Source organism: Fundulus heteroclitus, chromosome 5, assembly GCF_011125445.2.
Source record: "Fundulus heteroclitus isolate FHET01 chromosome 5, MU-UCD_Fhet_4.1, whole genome shotgun sequence".
Taxonomy (NCBI): domain Eukaryota; kingdom Metazoa; phylum Chordata; class Actinopteri; order Cyprinodontiformes; family Fundulidae; genus Fundulus; species Fundulus heteroclitus.
The window spans coordinates 13,491,587-13,511,093 of NC_046365.1; the positions used below are offsets into that span (position 1 = coordinate 13,491,587).

The 19,507-nt window shown below is 43.8% G+C and overlaps 1 protein-coding gene across 3 annotated transcripts in view; it reads left to right on the forward strand.

The window, feature by feature from the left end:
* fam184b (family with sequence similarity 184 member B) overlaps positions 1-19,507 on the forward strand; it is a 41,975-nt gene that overhangs the window by 14,192 nt on the left and 8,276 nt on the right. The window contains exons 3-16 of one of the 3 annotated variants that reach the window (XM_021318001.2): positions 735-1,394; positions 1,848-1,983; positions 4,790-4,941; positions 5,742-6,287; positions 8,546-8,653; positions 8,732-9,030; positions 11,333-11,483; positions 11,822-11,947; positions 12,252-12,384; positions 12,623-12,753; positions 13,080-13,195; positions 15,144-15,500; positions 15,568-15,709; positions 19,173-19,280. In XM_021318001.2, the coding sequence (XP_021173676.2) occupies positions 735-1,394; positions 1,848-1,983; positions 4,790-4,941; positions 5,742-6,287; positions 8,546-8,653; positions 8,732-9,030; positions 11,333-11,483; positions 11,822-11,947; positions 12,252-12,384; positions 12,623-12,753; positions 13,080-13,195; positions 15,144-15,500; positions 15,568-15,709; positions 19,173-19,280 (3,165 nt within the window). The remainder of the gene's footprint in view (positions 1-734; positions 1,395-1,847; positions 1,984-4,789; positions 4,942-5,741; positions 6,288-8,545; positions 8,654-8,731; positions 9,031-11,332; positions 11,484-11,821; positions 11,948-12,251; positions 12,385-12,622; positions 12,754-13,079; positions 13,196-15,143; positions 15,501-15,567; positions 15,710-19,172; positions 19,281-19,507) is intronic. The other 2 variants (XM_012865549.3, XM_021318002.2) reach the window with 2 other exon arrangements.

Here is a 19,507-nt window from a genome sequence, read left to right on the forward strand (position 1 = left end):
GCCTCTTTAATGTTTCCATATGAAATAAGGCTTGGTGGAGATGTGCAAAAAGCCTTTAATCTAGTTTAACCTGTTTGTCAGCAGCATAATCTCAAACTGATAAAAACCCAAGATGTGTCTTGAAAAGGTAGCTGCTCATCCTCTAAACTTAGCCTGGGTCTTCTGCTCTCCCACAATGACCCATTTTCATTTTACTGGCGTGTGCGATCAGACTTTTTGTTGTTAAAATCTGGTATTTCAAAGAGTTCATTAAGCTGTGCTCTCTAATGAGGCTCCCAGGGCCTTTGGAAGAGAAGCAAGCCCACAGCATCACAGATCCTCCACCATACTTATCAGTCTCATCCGACTTCTGAGATCCAGTTAAACTCAGTGGAGTTAAGCAAACTGCAAATGTTTGCGTTAGTGCTGGTGGCACTGAAATGTTTTATTTAACCAGTCCGGTGGCATGTAGGTAACATGTAATGGTTATCATGGAGGTGATGCGGTTGTCCTACAGTGAGTGTTGGAGATCTGTTTCTTAACACGGTTACTTTTCTTCCCACTCAAGAAATTAACTCAAATTAAAAGTTGGATTTTGCAGAAATGTTCAGGGTGAGATAATGCTGCTCCTTTTGTGGCTTTTTTTTAAAACATATTTCTACCAAGCATGCCAAAAAATAAAATAAAATAAATAACATCCCCGGCACTGTGCGGGCTGTGCAGCTCATTCTTCCACCCTTTGCCCCCTCATCCAGGTTCAGGCGGACTTTGAGTTCTTCCGCATCCATGCGGAGGAGAGGGAGCGCGAGACCGAGGCGGAGCTGAGGAGAGAGTTTCAGGAGAAGCTCCGGGCTGCCGAGGAAGGACTCCTGGAGGCCCAGGCCGAGATCATCGCTGCCCAGGAGGAGACCCTGAGACTGAGCAAGGAGATGGAGAACGCCGGGGAGCAGATCCGGGAACTGAGCGATAAATGTGAAGAGCTCCAGAAAATGGTTGAAAGGGAGGAAAAGAGGAAACAGGAGGAGGAGGAGAGGGAGAAACAGGAGGAGGCGAGGAGAGCGGAAAAGCACGATGACGTGGAAAGATTGAAAGCCCTTCTGGAGGAGCTGCAGGCCCTGAAGGAGGAGAGGGAGCGGGCGGAGGAGGAGAAGAGGCGAGCGGTCAAAGAAGAGCGGGAGCACTGGGAGCAAAAAGTGAACGACCTCCACGAGGAGAGAGAGCAGATGAGGAAGAAGATCGAGGCGGAGTGGAGAGAGGAGCGACAGAGGTGGGAGGAGAGGGAGGAGGAGGAGAAGAAGGGGATGCACAGCGCTCTGCGGGAAAGGGTGAAGCGGGCCGAAGCGGAGGTGGAGGGTCACCTGGAGAGGCTGGCCGAGAGCAAGAGGAACACGGTGAAGCTGCAGGAGAGAATACAGGTACAGAAACGTGAGCATGTGTTCAGTCTTCATCAACTCCCTGAAAACCAACTGATATCAAAGTAAAATGTTAGGAGGCAGGTGGAGGGGGCGGACATGCATGGCTATCCACAGTCTGCCCTCCCTCCCTCCCTATGCCTGCTATCTGCTAATGGGTAGATTGAGCAGGATAGATGCGCTGCAGCACCTCCATTACCACTTCCAGCACGAGCGTGAAGAAGCCCTGAGAGAGCAGCACAGAGCTAACCCGCCCTGGCAGCAGACCATCTAAGCCTCGCTACTGGCCAGGAGAGTTCCCTGACTCACCACATTTCATCCATCCTCTCCCAATCCGCCCCCTGCGCCTGTGTCATATTTGCTGTTGAACTCCTTCTTTCCCCCTCATTCACCCTTTCTTTCCCCCCTCTTCTTTTATCCTGCCCTCCTGGCCTTCATTGTGTTGCCCCCCCACAGGACCTGGAGGAGGAGCTGGAGCTTGATCGGAAGCGGGTGTCGGAGGCGGAGTCTGTGGTGAAACGGGCGGAGGAGGAGCTGGCTGTTGCCAAGGAGAGGCTGCTGCTGCAGGAAGACGAGCTGCAGAGCAGAGCAGGTAGTCCTTCACTTGGCCTTTGTGGAGGGGGCGGGGCTAAAGGGGGGGGGGGGGGGCGACGCGGCCAACGTGGGCGGAGCTTTGCTTGCCCTCCGAAGACAGACAGCGGTTCCTGAAATGTTCCAACTTCCGACCCGCAAAACTGATGTGTGAGAGGTCTGTGGCCCCAAACTAACCCCTGGTTATGCAAGCATCACTGGTAATGAGAGAGGTGCGGTTTTCCCTGGGTGGTACCAGTTTGTAGTTCTCTTTGAGATTACATTAAAAAGCAAAGAAACTTTACTGTAGGTACTTTTATAGAAGCAGCAGGCTTTAATCCATCGGGAAATGGATTTGCGGGAACATCCATAACTCTTTTTGTTAATCTCAAAAGATAAAACAGATTTATTTTTTTAAGCGTTTGTGCAGCCATTCAACTATTGGAGCAGAGTCAAAGGGACACTGACTGATTCTGATCTTTGAGGTATTTATCATCTGGTCTTAGTACAACACAAACGGTATGAAAAAACCTATAAATCTTTTTTTTAATCGATTTTCTTTTCAATGTAAAGAAAGACATTTATATTTTAGAAAAGGATAGGATCCCAGACATGTTACATAATGACCCTAAGAGAGGTCCGGACCCCTACATTTAGGAACCACTATGAAATGTTGCTGAGCGATTTTTAGCAGCGCTAATTAAGTGCCTTTAACATGGAAGGCAAATACAAGAAACAGCGTATGTGAGTAAATCTGATCCAATCTGATTGAATTTGACTTTGGAAAGTGTCTTGAGATGACACGTTTCATGAATTGCCGCTATATAAATAAAATTGAATTGAATTGAAATGTGTAAGTTACATTGATAAATTTGAACTAAATTCTGAATTTAATAAATGTTATCAAATAGAAACCCATCGATTGTAGTTTACTTGACCCATTCAGATTTCAGTAGCGTTAGCAATTTTTGCCCACGCTGATTTTTCTCCATAAACTATAGCTGGAACAAAATGTTTGGATTTAATTGAAAATTTGTCTGTTTTCATTAAAACACATTTATAGTTTAAAAAAAAAAAGGTTTTATCTGAAAAGGTTACAGAACATTCGGTCAAATATATCATAAAATATCATCCAGACTACTGTATTACACAGAAACACACAATTAAAAAGAAAGCGTCTGAATAATGTTACCTATGAAAAATAAACCAAAAATGTTAATTTCAGTAGGATAAAACACTAAATGTGTGGATATTAAATGCATAAACTTTAACAAAAGCACATTGTAAAGTTTATCCCTGCTTTTTGAGCTGAGCCTCTGCGTTATTCTGCCGCAGGATGGCGGCTGTATCAGCTCTGCAGTCCATGTTGCAGCGGCATCCAGATGGGCTCATGATGGGCTGATCCTGCTGATCAGGCAGACTGATACAGCTGGCAACCTCCAGCAATGTAAATTTAGCAGACCAAAGCAGAAGTTGCTTGTCTGAGAAAACCTGCTAACATAACGGTGCATCCTTGGTATGGAAACAATTCTAGTTTCCATTCCAAGGAATCTCTAAAATCCAGCCTTTGTCCTACCTTTGTTCTCTTTGACGATTTTCTTCAGTTAAATGAACCAGCACAAATAATCAATCTGAAGAAAAAAACCTTCAAAAATCTGGACTCATGTAACATGTGACACAATGCTGTTTGATGATCATGACAATTGAAGTTTAAACTCTTTGTATTTGTACCTGGCTGTAAAACCTCAGTCTGTGAGTCATGCAGCATCAAGCTGTTCAGTAGAAAATGTTGTATTTTTCCTTTTCGAACCCTCTCACACCTTTCACTCCTTTTTTAAAACAACCCAGTGATGGTAAAATGCTATTCACTCTAATTATTTTCTCTGGTGGAACGGTCACTAATTTAGCCACTCAAGCAGAAAGTCAGGTTTCCGTGAAATGCAATCAGTAAATCCATTGTAAAATGTACTGGAAAACCTTTTGGTATCTTAAAGAACATGCATTAGTTCATATCTAATTTATTATTGATGATCTTCTCTGGCAGCTGAGGTTTGTGTGAAAGAAAGTGTGACTTCATCTAAACTCAATAGGTTTCCATCGCTCCAGCCAGACGCAGCGATAACGAGGTGTGCACCTCACGCCACCACAACATACACAGAGTTCTTCACGCATCGTTCAATTTTGAAAAAAAGAACGACAGCTTCCTGAACATGTCATGTTACATGGTTAGGAAAAATATTAGCAAGCTGATTAAAAGTGTTACTGTTGCTTATATTCATATCAAATAAAGTATCCTGAAAAGTTCTACATTGCTCTACTCTTTTCTGAGTAGAGCAGAAAAGAGTATATATATATATATATATATATATATATATATATATATATATATATATATATATATATATATATAAAATAAAACTCAGCCATTTTTTTGATTCCTATTTGTTTATTGAATTTCTCTACATAGTGATTCCGTTCCCTAAAGTAAGGCAGGTTAACTCCTTAGACCAGTTTAGCATACCTGAATTTATTACATTTGCAACGTTACTCATTGAGTGATTAATTACATCATGAGTTCTTGAAGGTCTGAATCCCGTCATATCAGAGATCTACTCGACCAAAGTGTCATAATCCCTTCAGGTGTGACATTCTTTGCTCATCAAGGTCAAGAGAATGTAATCTAGTGGCTCAGATTCTGACAGTCTGCCTGGAAGCTGATTTGGTTCAACTTGCTGCTTTGATGGAGGTTGGGTTTTTTCCTCTGTAATACAGCCAGGATCGTGTTCACGTTGGTGTTTCATCGGGTGTGTGATTTGTGTGTTTGTTAGAGGAGCTCTTGAACCGTGGGCGCTGTGAGGTGTGTGTGTGTGGCGAGCTGGAGGAGCTGAGGAGCCAGGTGAACCGCCTGCAGAGCAGGAACAGAGAGCTGGAGCTACAGAGCAGCGGCCGAAACAGCGACCACGCCCGGCAAATACGCCAGGTGACACACACACACACACACGCTCTAAAAGATACCTTATTTTGTCGCGTTACATAATGCAGTCTGTGCTTTCCACACAGTTTACTATCTGGAACTTATAAGGGTACTATTCAAAGCTTTCTTGGGATTTCGAGGTACTTACCAGAACTTGTAGGAGCCTGTCAGGTACTTTATGGGTACTTACCCGTTACTTGTCCAGAAACTGCCTGATTATCTTCCCAGAACGTAACAAGTACATTTAAAGTAACTTGGTACCAGAAAGGTACCAATTACAGTTTCTGAGAATGTACCAGTTATTTTGTGAAACTTTGCCAGAACGTACCAGGTACCTTACCCAAAATGTTCCCAGAACATAACAATAAGTTTTGGAACCTACCATCTAAAAAGGACCAGATAATTCTTTATTCATTGTGAGATTAATAAAGTATCAATTATTATAATTCAGCCTGGTTCCTGGAAGTGCTCAGTATGTTCCCGGAAAGTAACCCCTACATTTCAGGCTAGTACCTTCTAAGTTCTGGGAAAGGTTCTGGTACTTTCCAGAACTTACCAGATGCTATCCCTTGAAATCGGGTAAGTTCCAGGAGGTACCTAGCACCTTTCCAAGAGAGTTCCTGGAGAGCACCTGGTAGAGTTCAAAGAAAACTTGGTGGGTTCTGGAAAGCACCTGGTAAGTTCCCCAAAAAAATCAAGAAAATGGCCTGTAAATGTGAGACAAGTGCTGCCTGAATTGTGTAACGCTACCTAGCTTAGAGAGGAAACCCGTCCTCTATGCGCTGAAACGCATGACATTGTTGCAGCACGCTGAAGCCCTGTCCAGTTTGCGCTCGGAGATGGTGAGGGCCCAGACCGAGGAGCTGCGTCGCGTCCAGAAGCACGCGGACGACGAGAGGGACAAACTGCTGAAGGAGATGGAAAAGGAGAGGGAGAGCCAGCAGAAGGAGCGGCAGCAGGAAAAGGACCAGTTCGAGAAGGAGAGGAGCAAAATCCGCAGAGAAAGAGACGAGGAAAAGGAAGCGCTCCATAAACAAGTGGAGGAGATCACGGAGCGTTTCAGGAGAGAGAAGGAGGAGGAGGTGGACCGACTGCGCAAAGAGCTGGAAGTGGAGAGGGTCCGCGTCCGTTCCCAGCTGGACAAGAGCATCGAGCAGGTGGAGGCGGAGAGGGCCAACGTGCAGCAGAAGCTGGAGGAGGAGAAGAAGAGACTGGTGGAGAAGGCCGAGGAGGACAGGAGGCGGCTGAAGGAGCAGGTGCGGAAGGCGATAGAGGAGGTGATGAGGAGACACGCGGCGGAACTGAACAACGTCCAAGAAGCTCTGAGCTCAGAGAGGAAGACCAACCAAGAGGTGAGAGCCTGTCTGCACACATACAGGGCGGGGCTTATAACCAGCCACACTGAGGCGCCAAGTCATTTCTCTTCAATTTTCTCATGTTTTCTCTTCTTGAATCCTCACATTGTGATGCGTTTTATTTGATTTCTGTGCGATAGAGCAACACAGATGAATTCTTCTGCAAGGCGGTGTGCCTCCTACAGCCAGACTTGCAGCATAAATCAGGTTAAGGTTGAAGATCTTGACATCGGGATCCTCCAGTAATCCTCAACGTTAATGTTTTTGACAGCCATCAGACTATTCTGCAAATGAGGGCACGGTTCCTCTCTAATGTGCAGTTTAATCCAAATTTTAAGAATAGTCTGCTGAATAATAGAGGATGATTTTTTTTTTTTTTTTTTTAGTTCCAGCCTGAGTCAGATTTTTCTACGTTATTATTTTGGATGAAGGAGCAAAAGGCCACAAGCAATGATGTCTTGTTTCATCCCGCGGTGCAGCTGTCTGCGCGCCGAGGAGCAGCTGTGCCACAGATGGCTGAAAGCCCCATTTACAGATATTTCTTACTCTGACAGCATATGTAAATAAATAAAGACCGTTTTCCAAAAGCGCAGTATTAAAAACAATATAAAAAAAAGTGCTTTTTGATACTCACATGATGTTCCTGTAATCTATTCTTGTAATTCAATAGTCTCCATAGTAGGATTGCGGTATGACAGTGGAGTTAGAAACCACGCAACAGTATTCCTTTATTCCTACATTTTGTCGCGTTAGAATCAAAGACTTCAATTTATTTTAATCGGCTTCTATCTCATAGACCAACTCAGGAAAGTGTATGGTTTTTGTTCATGGTTTTCAGATGTTTTTGCCAATAAATAAATTTGTACAATATTTCAACCCCTGGATTAACGCTATGTTGAAATAACTTTCACTGCAACTAAAGCAGCACGTCTTTTGCGGTTTATCTCCAGCTTTGGATGTCTTTCAGACCATGAGAGTGATTCGATTATAGTTTTTCTTTTTGCAAGTCTTCTTTGCAAAAGCTTGAATTAGAGACGTCTGGGCCTTTTTAGGGCACTCTCAAACGTGTCTGTGGGAAACGTCTCCCCGCATCATGATGCTGCCACCACCTTCAATGACATTTATGGACAGATACAAATGTCTAGAACAGGGGTGTCAAACATACGGCCCGCGGGCCGGATCCGGCCTGCCGAACAATTCAGTCCGGCCCGGTGGCTAAATGCATCATCATTATTAAAAAAAAAAATATATATATATATATATATTTTTTTTTTTCCCAGTGTCCTGTCTGGCAATGTGGCAATAAGAATTGTTGTCTTCATGCCAAAAAGAGCTCATCAGATTTGACTTTCACAAGTGGAGCAGTACTACTTTTACCATAGTGCTCCGCTTGATTTATGAATGTGAATAGTTTTATTATGATTTATGCGGGGAATATCTCAAATGATATGGACACTACAATGGGAAAGTAGGAGAGGAAAGGAAGAACAAGAAGAAGAAAAGAAAAGGTGAAAGAAAGAGGAGATAAAAGGAAGAGAATGATAAAACAATTATTGAAAAAGAACATGTACTCTGTTTAATTGAAAAACCGCAGTTCCTATATCGTCCACGAGGGGCGCTGTGTTTTAATCAGCAGATTAAGCTTCAGGTGTGGAAAAATTTAAATCATTTCTTAATTTTTATCTGTTTGATGTATTTTGTCATGCAGGACAGTGTTTTTAAGTTCCAAAAAATGTGAATAAATGTAAACGTGAATAAATGTTTTTCAACGTTGTATAATCACTGTGATCAGTTCTTATGCATAATGCACTTAAGTAAATGTTTACCTGAGTAAAAGTATTGTTGAAATTGCGCATACTGTTCTTATAAACGCTGAGGTTATTCATAATATATTGTGTAAAAGTGAAATTAATTTAATATAAAAATCAACAACAAGTCCACATTTATTAGTTCTATTTAATCTTGCAATGAGTTTACTCGTGTGGCCCTCTTGAGATTAGATTAAGCTGTATGCGGCCCCTCAACCAAAATGAGTTTGACACCCCTGGTCTAGAAGCACTTGTCAGGTTTTTATTGGTTTATAAATGTGGAAAACTGTCACAATTTTCCTTCAACTCCACAACGACGCACGACTTTCTAATGGTCTATCAGACAAAAGCCCAATATAATAGTTGTTTTTGTGGTTTTGCCATGACCGAATGTAGCCGTGATTGTTGTAACGACAGTTTTAACGGTGGGCCAATGTTCCCGGGCAGGTGTGTGCCCGTTTGGAGGAGGAGAGACGAGCTGCAGAGGAGCTACGCAAGAGCCTGGAAAGAGAGAAAGACGAGCTGAGGACAAAGCTGAAGGATACCAACGCTGAGGTGAGAAGGAGCCGAAGATACGAACCCCGAAACATACGGACGCCTGCTTTCTGCCGCAGATTTTTATTTGTGCCGCAGATCTGCCGGTTGGAGGCCGTGATCCGACAGAACGGCGAGAAGGAGAAGGTGGCCGGCGAAGAGGCCGCGCCGTGCGGGCCTCGGTGCTCTCGCCTGGAAGAGGAGCTGGGCCAGGCCCGCAGTCGGCTGGCTCGGGCTCAGGAGGAGGCGGAGAGGCAGCGTGACAGGCAGCAGAGGGAGACGGCCTCCCTGAGGGCCGACAAGCATCGGCTGGAGGAGAAAGTCCTGGAACAGAGCCGACTGAACGCGGAGAGGAGCCTTCTGGAGCAGAGCCAGCGGCACCTGGAGGACCGCATCAGGTAGCGGCCCAAAGTAGATCCCGTCAGATCTGCTTCCGTCTCAAAGCCCTCACTCTGCGTTTCATCCCAATTTACTGCCTCGTTTGGATGAGTAATGTTGTGGCTCTGCAGACAGGAAAATTGCTGCAGTAATAAATATAAGTCAGTCAATAAGTGCTGTTGTTGAATGAATCAATGTTATAGTTCAAATGAATATTGCCTAAGTGGTGACACTGATAGATTTTGCATCTTTAGCATCTTATTTATCACTGCTGTGTGATCAAATGTGTAAAAAACAGGTATTAACTTTTCTTTTAATTGTGCTTTAATTGTGCTTAATGACACTTTACCAAATGCTTCACCCTAAAGTCCAGGTAGATAGGGATGCATACACATAAACCTCTTTGGAGAATGATAATATCATCCACATAATTCACCTCATAATACTGATATCAATACAATCATACATGCAAGTAGAGGAAAACAATAGCACTAGGGAGAAGAAAATGAAAGCAGGTGGCCATGCAATAATTTGAAATATAAAGTCATTTGGGATGTTGGTGGCATTCAGTAGCTAAGTCTAACACAATAGTTCCCAATGTGTGAGGTCTTAATATCCAGTTCAGAAATGAAGTCATAAAAATTATTATGGCAAAACACATTTATGATGTAAATGTTTGATGAGATGAAATCAACTATGTGTATGGATCTCAGTAATATATTGGCTGCTGTTGCCGTTTGTGTTTTAATTATAGTGCTGTTTAAGGGAGGTAGTGATATAGCGAAGGCAGATTTGGTGAGACAAATCCCTTTCGCTGTTACAATGCTGTGAAAAGTGTTTCCCTCCTTAAAGATTTATTCTATCTTGAATGGACTTTTTGTCACAGTTTTTGTCACACAAGTGTTTCAGATTGTCAGAAAACAAACAAACAAGAACAGACAATGAGGAGCTGAGTAAACACAACAAGCAAAACATGGCGGTGGCAGCATTGGGCTGTGGGAGGGCTTTCTTTTTCAGTGGGAGAATGGAGCCTTTTCACAGTTGATGGGAAAATCGATAGAGATAAATACAGGAAAATCCTGGTAAATACAGAAAACCTTCTGGAGGTTGCAAAAAACGTAAGACTGGGGCAGAGGTTCACCTAGCTGTGGGTCAGCTATGCTAAACATATATCCAGAGCTGGCTCATGTGTTAGAATGGCCAAGTCAAAGTCTACCAGGCCAATTGGGAATTTGTAGCAAGACTTGAAAACTGATCTTAAAATGATAATTTGCTAAATGACAACTTCATTCATTAAAGGAAAAAGCTATCCAAACCAATCTTTAGCTAGGTAGGTAGGTAGGTAGGTAGGTAGGTAGGTAGGTAGGTAGGTAAAGCACTTAAACAATATTCCAGTACTTCTCTAGCAACATGAAGTAGGCTATAAGATCCCACAAAGTAACACATTATGCCCCAATATGATGAAATTCAAGAACGTTTGAGAAATAAAGTCACATCTGTCAGTCTGAAATGATTATAAAACCCCTTCTAAGTCCGTGGGACCCCAGCAAACCAAAGCGAGACCCATTATCCTCAAATGGAGCATGAGGAACCCTCCAGGTGTGACTGGCCTACCAAAATCTCCCCAAGAACACATTGATAGATTGTCCAGGAAGTCACAAAGGAACGCCAAAAATAACAAGTACAGGCCTGACTTGCTTCAGTGAGCAGTGGTCATCACTTAACAATATGAGAGAGATTGTGAAATATGGCATTCATGGGCAACTTCGAAAGTGAAAACCATTGATGAACACAAGAAAAGTTCCCATTTCCCCCGATAACTCGACTATACCCAAGACGTTGGGAGCGTTGCATCTTGTTACATTAGGAATGAGACTAAGACAAGCAGACATGTCTACAGCCAAACATGGTGGTGGTGGTGTGATGGTGTGGGCCAGCTTCGCTGCTCTAGGAACAACTCTCCATTACTGATGGAACCACCGTCAGGCTCCGTTATAGCAAACGCTGCAGGGCAACGCCCGGCCGTCTCTTTGTGATTTTAATCTTTAGCCCGGGCGTTCGCTTTTGGAATAGTCCAAATCAGATCAGGTTTTAAAATCATGGCTTTGTATTTGCAGGGGTTACTTTTGTCTCATCATCAAATCACTTTGATGATCTGAAACATTTTTTGCGCAACAGAAAAACAGAAGAATTCTGCAAGAGGGCAAATACACAAACGTTTAGGAACCCAGATGAAGCTTGGGGTTGGAACTATAATATTTGCAAAAGTTCCTAATTTTGCCAGCCATTGTAAACCTGCTTCGTCCTGATTCTGTCCCGCAGGGCAGAGTGCGAGGATCGTCTCAGGGCGGAGTTCAGGATAGAGATGAACGCTGCGGTGGCGGAGAGCGAGCAGAGGTGGCAGGGCCGAGAACAGGAGCTGCAGACCCAGGTGTCCGAGCTGCAGGCTCAGCTGACGGAGCTGCAAGCACAGGTGAGCCTACGTCACCACCTAAAAGGACAACCCATCATGCACGCCTGGCTCATTTGTCCAATCTGTTTTACCCCCATAGTTAATATTAATCTGTGAGGCACGACATTTAGAAACTTAGTGGCTTTGAGGAGTGCAAAAAAAGAAAAAACAAGTTTTAAAAAGCTTAATTATCTTAAGTATTCCCCTAGGTCTGTGTTTTTATTCTGCCCTGAACTCTGCCTTTCCTTTGGTTAATCTGAATGAGTCTGCGTGTGCCAGAGCAGCACGTCTAAGTCTTTCTGCAAAGTCATCTGGCGCGCAGGGCCTTAAAATAATCCACTGTTTGTGATCTGCCACAGACGCAGGCGGAGAAAAAGACAGCGGGACAGGGAGACGACGGCCACGCCAACCCTGAAATCGACAAGCTGAAGAAGGAGGTTCAGGACACCAAGGAGATCAACAAGAAACTGAGGGAGCTGCTGCAGGTACGCACACACACACACACACACACACACACACACACACACACACACACACACACACACAGGATGTGCTCGCACGGCTAAAAGTCCTACTGTACGTGCATCGCTTCTTAGATTTTCCCTGTGATGAATAATTTAGCAGCTTTGATGCAAGAAGTGTTGCAGTGGAGCGCAAGAGATGTTGCTTTTTTTTCTTCTTCTTCTTCTTCTTCTTCTTCTGTGAACGGAGCACGCTGATCTTGTAGACGCGAAGAATGCAGCCGCTGTAAAATAAACAAGACGAACATGTGTGTCATTGTGTCAAAAGGAGCCTCAGAGCCAGTCCCTGGCAGAGGAGCGGCACAGTCACGCCATGGCGCTGCAGGCGCTGGAGAGGCAGGCGAAGGAGGACCTTCTGTCTGAGATCAACCGACTTCAGACAATGCACCACCTGGAGCTCGGTAACGCTTGCAGAATTTTAACACACACACGCCTAAGAGCTTCCCCGCAAAGACAGACGCGCAAACAAGACGAACAAACGAGCGCCCCGGCGCGACGCACGCACCGAGATTACACATGCGCTACAGGCAGCAGCGGGGGGGGGGGTTGTTTGTGGGGTGGTGAGAGGAAATGCGGCGCACTGATTTGTCGCTCTCTGTCTGTGTGTCTGTGTTTGTTTCTGTGTGCGCATGAAACCAGACAAGCAGCGCGCCGAGCTGACCCAGCAGCACACCGAGTGGAGCCGGCAGATGACCCAGAGACACATGCAGCAGATAGAAGACCTGCAGGCCCAACTACAAGCGCACACGCAGATGATGGCTCTGCAACAGGTGTCGCACGCAACAGCGCCAGACATTAATCCCGCCGTGCCCGCAGACACGTGCGCGCTCTCTCTTTACCCCGAGATTCACGGCCCCCTGCGCCCTGCTGATTTAATCTCCGCCCGTTGTGTGCACGCTGGAGCAAATCACAGCAGCTCCTACCTGATATCATTGCCTTTTTATGTCAATAAAAGCCTCCAGGCCGCCCGTGCGGTTGCGCAGCAGAATTAAGTCTTTTCAACGCGGAAATCTGACTCTGAGCTGTGATGCAAACGCCGAGGTGCGCAGTTGACCCCATCTTGCTCTCTGTCTGTTGTGCTTCTGTACGCGTCAAGGACCTGAAGCAGCAAAACCAGTACCAGGTGTTCGAGCGGCAGCTGGACGAGAGCCGCTGTGCCATGCTGGAGCTCCAGAGAGAGAACACGGCTCTGAAAAAGCAGCTGCAGGAACGGTACAGAGAGATTTGTTTTACCACCGGGGACACCTTTCTGCAGCTACCAGTCAATTGTTAGGCGCTCATGCCCCGTTAAGCTAGCTCACATTTCTTGTCACATCCAATCAACAAACTGCATTGCATTTCACTCATTGTAAAGTGGATGGATAATGATACAGGAGTTTTATTTATTTTTTTCGGCTAAAATCAGGAAAACACTTTCCAGCCCTACCACTGGAAAGTGTTACAACCCTTCGTATGTGGGATGAATAGAACCGTTGAGGGTCGCCGACCTGCTAGAAGTTGAAGCTCAGCCTGAATCTCAAGTGATTCAAAGAGATAATAGATCCTCTTTCTGGACTGCCCCAGCTTCCCTTTCCCATCCCCTCAAGCATAATGCTGCCAACACCGCGTTTCAATGCGGGGATGATGTGTTTGGGGTGAAGTGCAGCGTTTGTTTTCCACCTCTCGCAGCATTTTGGAAGAAGTTCCCTTTTGTTTTGTTTTTTTTCCTGACTCAACCTCCTTCTTCTACATGCTCGGTGCTACATGGATTGTGGCAAACCTGAAACTGAATTTTTTTTTATTACTTTCTTTGAAACAATTTGTTTTTACCAGCCTTGTGGCGTGAACAACAAATGATCTTTCTGTCAAAACATTTTGCCACCCGAGCATTTAATCTCCGTTGCTCCTCCAGAGTAACAACAGGGCTCTAGGCTCCTTCCCTGGTGAATGGTCTCCTTACCCGGCCGCTCGGGTTAGGTGGACAGCTAGGTTTTTATAGTTTTTTTTTTTTTTTTTTACCCAACCCTGTTTTAAACTCTTTCACTGAGATTAAATTATATACAGCTGATACTGACGTGACTCCTAAAATTAACTGATTGCACTGCTTTTTTTATTCAGCGAATTAGGTTTGAGGGAATCTGAATGCATATGAACCCCGCTCTTTTCAGATGAGGAAAAAAAGACGTTTATCTTTTTTTTCGGCCACTTTACAGTTATTTACTACGTTGTACTGTTCCATCACATGAAATCCTAACAAAATACAGTAAAGTTTAAAGTTGTGACATCACAAAATAAAACAAACTTCAATAGGTATGAATGCATTTGACATATTCTGTATTTGCCTTAACAGTCTTGATACCCACAACATAATTTTTTTGATTGGGTTGCCTAAAGACTAAATTAGTTTTAAATATGGAACCCATAATTCAACAACAATATATATCAATCCATAGAGGTAGATCCAGGATCGAAAAAAAGGGTCTATAAAAAGTTCAATAGAAGAACAGTTTTCCTTCCTTTTGCATTCTAGCCATGTAGGTTAATGTTACAGTCATTACATCCTTCCAACCAATCACAAATGCAGACCCAGGAACCAAGCCCCGCCCCCTTCAACGAGTTCAGAGAGCACGCATTCTTTTTTTCTTTTTTAAAAACTTGCAATTTGGATTAAAAGTTGGTTGAATAGAGGGTTGACTTTGAATTTAATGTTTGCGTGTCTAAATCTAAAAATAGGTCGCTGAGCAACAGCTTTAAAAGGCCAGGGCTGCATTTAAAATATATGTTTTGATCAATATGATTTCTATTTTATCCATATGCTTCTTTTCTGTATCATCCAGCCTTAGTTAGGAAACTGTAAAAAAAGATAAATCTTCATCCTTGGCAGCAAAAAAACAAATAGGTAGGAAGCAATCCTTGTTAAAACTGCACTAAACATGAGCCTCTGTGATCAATCAGAAGCATGGGATCAGTAGGAATATCATATGAACTGAAAATGTACAGACGATTAAGAACCCCATCGGTGCTGAACCCAGATCCACGTCTAGATGTAGATCGACTTGACAGATTTATTTAATCATCCATTTACAGGATGTTCATGTGGGTCTGCCTGTTTAAGCGTTTTCTGCATAAGAGCAGGAAATGTGCGCTCATTCTTGTTCTTGAATGTAACGCTTCTTCATAGGTCTGTGAAGAAGAATTCGGAGGTTGAGGAGAAAGAAGAGGAGAGCACATACGTGGTGAAGAACAGAGACGCCCAGCTGGAGGAAGAAGCCCAGCGTCTGAAGGAGGAGGTGGAAAAGCTGAGGGTGGAAATGGAGAAACTCGAGGATTCCCAGAAACACTGGGAGGAGAAGAAAGAGGACGATCCCAAAGAGGAGGAGCTGGATGAGGAGAAGAAGAAAGAGCGAGAGGAGGAGAAGAGGAGAGAGGAGCTGGAGGAGATCCGGAGGGAGCACAAGAGGGAGATGCAGAGTTTGGTCTCTGAGTACAGCAGCGCGCAGAACCACCTGCAGGCTCGCATAGTGGCTTTGGAGAATGAGTGAGTAGAGAGGTAGAGAGCCTTTGAAATGAGGAAAAAAAAGTCCAGGGTAGGAATGTGAGGAAAGTTGTGGGTTTGTTCGATTCACCTGCAGGCTGCGAGAGAGGGAGGAGCGCTGTAGGAGGAGGGAGCCCCGATGTGACGACCTGTCGCTGGGGAGGCTGCAGGAGCGGCTGATGGAGAGGGATCAGCTCATTAAAAGATTAGTGGTAAGAATACAGACATAAACACAACAATCTCTGCTCCCTCACAGGACAAGGTAGAGTATGTTCTACGCAGCTTTATCACAGCAGTTAAAGTCCATAAAACATGCAAATAAGACAAATGTAGATGTAGATAGATGCAGAAATAAATGGTTTAAACTCATTTGTACTTAACTTTGGCTGCAATAACTGCTGGAACATTAAAAACAAAACAATATGCCAGTGAATTTCATGAGTGCTAGAAATGTAACATTGGCACTATAAATGGTGATATAAATGAGCTATTTTAAAAAACAAAATACATTTAAGTTCATTAAGGCTGCAGAAAGGCATCACTTCTCTTCCGGTGTGTGGACTTTTTTTTTTTTTGACCCAGCCAGAAAAATTATATCCAGAAACCTGTGATTCAGTATATGATCTATTTCTAATAAATGTTCCCATTCTGTTATAGGAGCAGCAAGGACTGCTTGTGCTCTATACTGGCAAACTTAGTGGGATCTGCGCTATCAGCATGTTAAACAAGAACCATGTGGTTTAGAGGTGTCCCAATCAGTCTGAGCCATTTAATGTTGAACATTAGCAGACATCAACTCTCAAATAAAATGGAAGCCATGGTTATGCCTGAAAACGGAGTCGCTTAAAAGTGTAGTAAAATAACGCATCGTGTTTCATCAGCATTGCTTGGCCGTCAATGATTGGTCCCCACTTTCCTCACTCACAGTTGACTTAGTGGAAGCTGTCTCCTCTGTTTTTCTTGACAGCAACCGATATTGTGTCCCAGCCAGAGTTTCTGACAGTCATCGTCAGCACACTCCGTTAAAACAGCTTCTCTAAGGATCTTATATCACCCAACATGCAAACAGCATCGAACCGTTTTTTCTGTCTCCAAAAATCCAGCTATCTCAGCCCACACAGCTACAGTCCCTCCTACCTGTGTTCTACAGAGAATGTGTTCATGCTGAGCATTTCACTTAAGTGCTACACCGATTCTAGTATGTTTGCTGAGTTTTGATATGACTTGTTGATAGTTTGGCTCATGACGTATTTTATTTCAATTCAGTTCTACTCTATTCCATTCTATTCTATTCTATTCTATTCTATTTATTTAGCGCCAACGCATGATACATGTCATCTCAAGGCAATTTACAAAGTCAAATTTAGTCAAATCATATAGACAGATTGGTTAAAACTTGCCTATCTAAGGAAACCCAGCAGATTGCATCAAGTCTTGACAAGCAGCATTCACTCCTCCTGAAAGTGTGTAGAGCCACAGGGAGAGTCGTCTGCATTGTAGATGGCTTTGCAGCAATCCCTCATACTGAGCAAGCATGAAGCGACAGTGGAGAGGAAAACTCCCCTTTAACAGGTAGAAGAATCTGCACCACAACCAGGCTCAGTGTGAACGGTCATCTGCCTCGACCGACTGGGGCTTAGAGAAGACAAAGCAGAGACACAGAAAGCACAGAAGCACACATTGATCCAGGAATCCTTTCTATGTTATGTGGTAATAGTGGATGATCTGCCTCCCCAGGATAATGTCACAGCTAACAGAACATCAGACCAGTTGTACCTACTATGAAGGGAAAAATGAGAGAGAACAAAAAGTTAAAAGTTGAAATAACAACAAACATTGCAAACTGGAGAACAGTAGAAATCAGCAGAGTGAGATAAATAGGCCCTGATGTCCTCCAGTAGCCTAAGCCTATAGCAACATAACTATAGAGATGGCTCAGCATAAGTTAAGCCACTCTAACTATAAACTTTGTCAAAAAGGAAGGTTTTAAGCCTTGTCTAAAAAGTAGACAGGGTGCAGTTAATGCAGTTCTAGTTCCTCTTGCGCCAACAAAGTTTAGCTTTGCTTTACTGTGAATGACAGCTGTTTGCCTCACCAACAGACAAGGCGCTGGGGCAGCCATTCGAGCAGCCTCTCTTTACCAGTGGACGTCGTCATAATTTATGAAAACATGTACAACAAAATAATGCATAGTCTATCATTTGTTTTGCACAAAAGAAAGATTAGTCAACCTGACGCTTTGAGACAACAACAGGACTGGAGAGTCTAATTTAAGCGAGGAGATCGCTGCCCAACTTGACAGGATCAGGGCGTCTCCATTGTGTCTGATCATATAAAAAAAGCACCAAATGCATAGAAATGCATAACTAAGAAGATTTTCCGTCCTTGAGTTGTCTCGTGAGTAAACTGCCTTGCTTTTAAAGTCATACTGTGCTGTCCCAAACATGCTGTCAGGTCAAGCTGTGAGAAGACGCAGAGGAATGGAGCCTTGGGGGAGTTTTTTTTTCCTGCTTATTTGCATGTGCAGGTAGTGGAAAGTTGGCACCTCCTACAAGCTGCTGGTATTAGAGCAGATTTCCCGCTTTATGTGGGAATACACAGCCTAGTTGGTATACTATACCCCTTGACGACAGGGCCTCAGCAGTACTTTCAGCTATACTTAACCCAACAATGATATTGTGCGTTTATTTTTATCACGTGTTAAAATTTTAGTTACATTTTCTTATAATAAAAAAGGATGTTGCAATTAATTGATGATTTTTTCCCCTTTGCTATAAGAAAACACCACAAATGAAAAATAAATCGATTTATACGTTAAAGCTAGTACTATAAAACAGAAAATTCTGAGTAAAATCTGCAGCATGCAGAAGAATGTCCATCCTCCTGGACAAACTCCGGCTTAGGACACACGCAACAAACAATAAGCAATGGGTGCAGGTAATAACACAATGAACAATATGTACAGTTTATTTATTTATTTATTTTGGTCTTTGTGGTTTGCCATCACCGAGTACTAACAGAGTAGGAGCATGAAAAAGGGTTCGGCTCGCCCCTAGATCCACCACTGGCTGAAGACATATCAAGACCCCAAAGGCAATCAATAGAACCATCTCCATGTAGTTTACTAAATTAGGTTTCTTGAACATATTACACTGGAAATAACAATTTTTTAAAACATTTATGCTGAAACACTTTAATTGGTTTGAAGCTGTCCTCCGATTTGCTCTGAATCTGTGAAAGTTTAGCTGTTAAAACCGGCTTTTAAGTCCTTTGAGTTAATCTATAGGCAGCTCCTTGGAGCACTGCCGTTGCACTACATCATGGTGTTTCTCTGTCAGTTCTCACTTTCAGAAAATAAAAAAAAAAAACAATGCAAAAAAAAATCCCATAAGATCATGAATACAGGTAGACTAACACATTTCTCCAATTAAAAGAAAGGGGGGAAAAAAAACGTTCTCGTAGTAATTCTCATTAATTGTGTGTGGTCATTTGTGAAGGGAGAGGTGGTGTGTCATTAAAGTGTCCTCTGACATGGTGCTGTGTGGGCCATCTGTGTGGCATGTGGCAGAGTAGCAAACACGCAAGCCCCTCACACACGCAGCACAGATACGAGAGCGACCACAGCAATGGTGAACGAGGCCAGTCACAGTCCTTCCTCGTCCTCCTTCCCCGCAGGAAGAGAGGCATCAGCTGCATCTCCACCCTCCTGTCGCCGGGGACAACAGCACCCTCAGGCTCCGTGACAACAAGCCCCGCCCCGGGAGCGTCACGCCAACCATGAGGGTGAGTTTGGCAGTCGGATGCATGAGCATAAAGTCATCAGAAACAGCCTCCTTTCACACAGTGGGGCTTTTTGAGGCCAGATAGCGCTTTTGTTGCTTGAGATCGTCCATCTGACGGCTCTGCGCTTTGATGTAGGCATGGCGCTACACTCTGAGGACTCCGTTAGCCTCGATTTATTTACATCACTTCTGACCAATGAAAATACAGTTTGAACCATTTTTTTTTTT